At 40.1% G+C, this 6,000-nt stretch overlaps 1 protein-coding gene across 5 annotated transcripts in view; it reads right to left on the reverse strand.

The window, feature by feature from the left end:
• The window catches only part of kirrel3b (kirre like nephrin family adhesion molecule 3b), an 81,131-nt gene extending 76,424 nt beyond the window's left edge, over positions 1-4,707 (reverse strand). For all 5 annotated transcript variants that reach the window (XM_015015497.1, XM_015015494.1, XM_015015496.1 and 2 more), the window contains exon 1: positions 4,536-4,707. In XM_015015497.1, the coding sequence (XP_014870983.1) occupies positions 4,536-4,674 (139 nt within the window). In that variant the 5' untranslated portion in view covers positions 4,675-4,707. The remainder of the gene's footprint in view (positions 1-4,535) is intronic.
• Between the last annotated feature and the right edge of the window lie 1,293 nt (positions 4,708-6,000).

Genomic DNA, 6,000 nt, shown 5'->3' on the forward strand with positions numbered 1-6,000 from the left:
GGGGAGTAAACATACACATTTTGAATAAAATATAATAAACTTATTTGTTCTTTTGGGTCATAGAGTTGTTGCAAGTTATCCCAGCGGACTCACAATCATCTGATGAGGTAGACTGATACAGCGGGCAGTTGCACCAACAAAAAACCTCATAGTAGTATAGAAAATGTTCAGTCCTGAAAACAGACGCAATATTTGCAAAAGTCTCTTGTGAAAGTTTAGGTGGTTGATATCTGCTAATATATGTTTGTATATTATGAATGTGCACACTTTCATTTTGAGTTGTTTTAAAACAGCTAAAATCATCTAGATGGAGGACTGGGGTGTTGTCTGACTGGATGTTAGCCTTCCACTTCTACGAGCATTGCTAACTTTTCACTGTTGGTTATATGCAAAAGAAGTGCAAAAACTGATACTGATTACTCCATCCAACTGCTCTGTATCTTAAATAAATTATAAAATTGTGTTCTTAATTTCCGTGTTATTTTAGTGGCTACTTAACCATGGTGATCTGTAACTAGCCAAAGGATGGACTGCTCTTTCAACCAAACAACAGTGCCTGAAGATAAATAAGAACCATTCCATGCACAAAGTCACCCGGAGAGAGATTTTTGCTCCAGCTTTTTTATGTTCACTGATGAGATCCAAGGCAGTAATACCACCGCGGATCAGAAAGATAATGATCACTGCATGACTCTGTATGATGTGAACTTGCGCTGACTCTGGTCAAACAGCCTTGAGTTAACTGCACCCTCCAAAGAGACGGGGATGAACTTCACACACACTTTGTTTGGCTTGTCTTAATCGTGGCTTCACATAAGCCATGCAGATTTCTGTTACACAAACAGATTACCGTGCCAGTTACCTCATCTGTGCTCCTGGCATGCTAAGAGTAATATTGCTGTGAGGAGACGTGGCCGCCTTCCAGTTTCATCTTGATGCATTAACCGGATCCAAACGGGGGGAAAAAAAAATAAATAATTTGCATCCATGATGGATAGTAAAAGATAAGGATGTTATCATCTCATTTTCGAAGAATTGAAACATCCTAATGTGTTTTGCCACCATATAAGCATCCTGATTATGCATTTTGTCAATGTGATTGAAATTATACTGTGGCACACATGAAGACTGATCACCTCTGCAGATGTGACGTGCACCTAGAAAGGGCCATTGATCTTGGATCTCAGCACATTTCAAACACACAATGTGTTACCCAAAGCAAACAATGTAAAATAGTCCCATTAAGGAGTAATGAATCCATCAGGGAGAAATGGATTTGTCTTGAGGGTGAATTTAATGTGTGTGTGTGCATGTGGGTTTCGTTAGTATGAAGACACTTGAAGCTTGGCTTGGTGATTCGCATCATTCACCTGGTACCCGCTTTGCACCGTACCCGCTTTACACCACGTAATCAAAGCAGGCTTTGCTGCAGCTGCAAACAGGTGACCAGAGCTAAGTTTGCTCTCTTGAGAAGCAGGCGTAACGCAAAGTTGCTTTGAAAAGCTCTGGCGGCGTTACCTCGTCAAAAATGTAAACAGCCACCTTAATTTTCAAGGGACCTTGCTTATATCTGACAAGTGTGTTGTCACCAGCATGCACAGCAGATACATTCTGCATCATGCATATTCATGGCATTGATTGGTATGTTGAGGGCTACTTCACTTTTCTTTAATTAGAGTGGAAAAGCATGGCACAAAGGGGGAATGAAGAGGAAATTCAGGGACAGATAGAAATCATTGGCTTTTGTGCTATGATTTCTCGCTCTGAATGGTGAAAGAGTTTTCTCAGTTTAATCACTGCTCCTGTGAATGGAAACAGGTCCCAGGCGGAGGATGCTGCCAACACAGCTTCTTTCTATGAATAGCCGAGCAGACCTATATTATTGAAATGCTCCGCGCGACATTTGATTCGTCGCACTTTTTACATATACGGCTGCCACTTTCCTTTCATTGTGTGCGTCTCCGCCGCGATGTACCATTGCTCTTTTACCGCTGCATGCGTGGCGTGTTTAGGTAGGCAGGAGTGATAAAAAAGGACAGCTGTGGAGTGCTTTATTTTGAAAAAGTGTCATCTGTCTCAATAGAAGGCACTCAGCCCCCTGTCTGTAACGTATTGGTGATTTTAGAAAACCTTTCTTCTCTAGGCTGGCGGCTATTTTTCTTCACACAAATCCTTCCCTTTTTTAACTATCCTTATTTTCCTTCTCAATCACTCTCTTCTGGAGGAGAAAATGGTTGTGGAGAGGGCCAAGAAAGCTTATTCTTGTCCACGAGTTTTAAGCTATCCACAGATGTTTTATTAAAGGCTGATCTACTGTAGTTCCCTTAAGGGTGAAGACTCAATGTTCTCATTTTTTTCCTCTTTTTTTGTTCGTTCATCTTACCTTCCCTGCTGTGGAAATGAGATTTCATCTTGATCATTTTGTCTTGTTAAATCAATAAAAGCTGAAGAGGATAAACATCTCTGCTCTACTCTGAGCCTATATAAAATTACACTCGCTCTCTGTCTCTGTCTCTTTCTCTCTATATCCCCCTCCCTCTCTCTTTCCATTCTATCTCAAACAATCATAAGTACTCTCCCCGTCTGCATCTTCTTCCTCCAAAGGAGACTTGATGGCTGCAGGACTATTGTTTACAGCCACCTCTCAGTCTTCCCCTGGGGCCTAATAAGGACACGAAGAAAGAATAGGATGGCTTTACTGGGGCTCTGTCAGTCTCTGAGGTTTAATCACACACCACATCTCTGAAAGAGGACTATTTGCTAAAGGTCAAAGGGTAGAAAACCCTCAATCTCTATTGCAGCTCATATTTAATCATTCATAACCATGCAGAATATTTTGTCTTTGAGATTGGCCACAGCCGAATATTGAGTCATTGTGCCTTGAATTGCAATTACATCCAGTGGTTACAATGTGGAGGAGTGCGAGGCAAATTGAAAAGCTCTAAAATGAAAAGGCTGTATTGATAGAATAATGGTAGGGACCGAGTACAGATATAAATGGATAAATGTTTTGGGCGAATTTAATAATCAAGGTGAACATATTCTTCTTCTTCAAAAGGTCGGCATACCATATGAGGATTTCAGCAAGGTCATGAATACTTTCTGTATAAAGCCAGGATGGATGGGCCATCAGGTTACAAAATAACAGCGCACTAGTCCCTTTGCTTCAAATTAAGCAATTAGCACAATTACGCATGAGATGCGATGCAATTAGGTGGAGGCCAGCTACTTTTCAACATGTCATTTAGCAGCCTGAAATTCAGCAGCCTGCATTTAGGTACGTCTGACCAGTCTCTGTGCCTGCTGAAGAAAAGCATGATGCACCACCACCAATCACCATTTCAGTGTGGAGATGGTGTGTTCAGGTTGATGTGCAACATACATTTTCGACCACATACAGGTCTCTTCACGCACGTGAAATTCTTTTTGATCCTATCTGACGACAGCACCATCGCCTACGTGTTTCTTGCGTCCCCTACATGATTTGTGTCAAACAGCAAACAAGATCTCTTCTAGTTCATCTTTTATCAATGACATTTTCCTGCCACTCTCTTCTTGTACAGGCTTGTTCATTCACATGTTCATTCATTAATGACTGCCTTGTTGACAGAATCTAACACCTGAACCTTGTATTGCTGAATAGCCCTGTCACAATAACATATTTTGTCCGAGAAGTTATTGTGATAAATGATGATATTACTGTTTTGAGACCATTTTCAAGTAAATAGAGTTTAGAGTTGTATTTGAAACGTAATCAATTACGAATTTAATGATGGCATTTGACTTAATGTAATTGTTGATTGATGTTGCATGACTTTGTGTTTTTGTATTTGTTATGATGGAAAGCACTTTGAAATGCCTAGCTGCTGAAATGTGCTATACAAATACAATTTGATTTATTGATTGAAGTAGCATAATGGTAATGGAACAATAATTCAAGGACACACTCTCAAACATCAATAAATTTTAAATTCTACTACACATTGAACACTGGAACTGGAAGACATTTCAATTGTCCAAATATATAAACAAAACAACAGACACAACAATAAATAAATAAATAAATAAATAAATAAATAAATAAATAATAAATAAATAAATAAATAAATAAATAAATAAGTAAATAAATAATGAAGTCTTGGTAAACAAAACTGAAAAATATGCACCAGACTGAAAACTATTGTCATCCACTTTTTGGTAGAAAGAGAGAAAAGAGAAAAAAAATATATTGAGCTTGATTGTTGCCAGAATCTAACACCTGATCTTTATATTGGCAAAGTGTTCCCAATAACAAATGGTGACAAACATGACCTGTTGCTTGTTGCAACAGGTCATGTTTGTCACCATTTGCTTGTTGCAACAGGTCATGTTATGCTTTTGAAAAACAAACAAACAAAAAAAGATAGCTACATGTCAAGAATGCAGTGTCCAAATGTTAATGTTTCATTTCAGAGTCTTATTAGTTGAAATATAACAACAAATGATACCTAAGTGCAGGGTAATATGCTAAAAAGTAAAGGCATGCAAATCTTTACCAGAGAGGTCTCTGCCAACTCCCAGAGCCAGTCCATCTTTGATCCACAGGACGATGCCGTGGTATCCGGGGATGGTGCATTCTAACGTCACCGGCTGGCCCGCCACTGCCACCACGTCCTGGGGCTGCTGGGAAAACATGGCCTCCACCCCTTGACAGAAAAAAAGAAGGGAGAGGTTAGATCCGATTAGCTTGTCGTTTTAAGCTAATCGAGACATGAGGGCAGAGAAAGTTCAAAAACTAGGAGAACAAGTGATGTCTTCAATCTTTCAAATGATGAATGAAAGAGACAAATTTAACAAAAGTGCACAGTGTTCCCATTTCAACCAATTTCAGTCAAACCTCTTGTCAAATGCATATTGCAGGGAACGCTAAAGGGTGCCTTACAAATGTGGCCCATCATTTCACTATTCATGATACAAAGACAAGTTCCTGCAATCACGCAGGAGTGGAGCAGTAGGATTAAAGCGCAGGCTAAGAGACAGCTATCATAGCTCAGCTTGGTTCATTTATGCAGGATGTCACCGTGCAGATGGGCTGGGCCCGTACACACCACAGCGGATAACACAGTCTTGTCTGCCAACGCCGCTTCACCAGCATACATTAACTCGAGCTCACACCCATGTATTCCAACTGTGCAGCTGCTATTAACTGTACCGCTCCGCAGCGTGTTCAGGCAGAAAGCACTGCGGAGTTAACTCCATTAGAGGTGTGTTAATGGGGAACGGGGTACAGAAACAGTAAAGGGTTGCTTGGCGTACACGTGGTAGCAGAGTGTGTGTAAGTGTGTTTATGCATGAGTGTGCGGGGAGGTGGGAAGTGGGGAGTCAGACTAAAGAGACACAGGAATACAGAGGAGTACTGATTTCTACTTTAGAATTCTGCCTATCAACTGAAGCACACGTACGATGACATGCATTCACCCAGACACTTAAAGGGCATATTTTCTATCCAAAGTTGTTTAGCGAGTCCCACTAGTTTATAACCAGGACCTTTGGGAGTGTTCAGCTCTGCAAAGGAAATTCTAAAATCGTGCCGACCTACAAATAGCAAAATAGCCTTTTTCCTTTAAAATTCTAACCAAAACATGTGGATGCGGTGCAAATTAGCACAATGCTGCAAAGCAAGGACAACCTCATGTTGCTTTTGTGCATCAATGTGTGAGTATGACTGGCTCTGTTATTTAAAATGTGCTTTTAATCTGATGAGCTTTAAAAGGTAAAGTCTTTTTGCTGTGATTGTCGCATTCTTTGTCTCATTGAGGGGGAGGGACAAAAACACAGACACTTGTATTGTACTCCAACTATTATGTCAGTGCAAAGAATGTGAGGACTGGCATCTTCCAAAGAGTCTTTGTAAACATATCTTTTGTTTTTTAGTTTGTCCTTTCAGAATGTCAGATCACAGAACAATTTCCATTGTAACACAGACACACACACACGCACATTATATATATATATATATAA

The sequence above is a fragment of the Poecilia latipinna genome, unplaced genomic scaffold (assembly GCF_001443285.1).
Source record: "Poecilia latipinna isolate Pla-1442-1.1 unplaced genomic scaffold, P_latipinna-1.0 Scaffold1918, whole genome shotgun sequence".
NCBI classification, from domain to species: domain Eukaryota; kingdom Metazoa; phylum Chordata; class Actinopteri; order Cyprinodontiformes; family Poeciliidae; genus Poecilia; species Poecilia latipinna.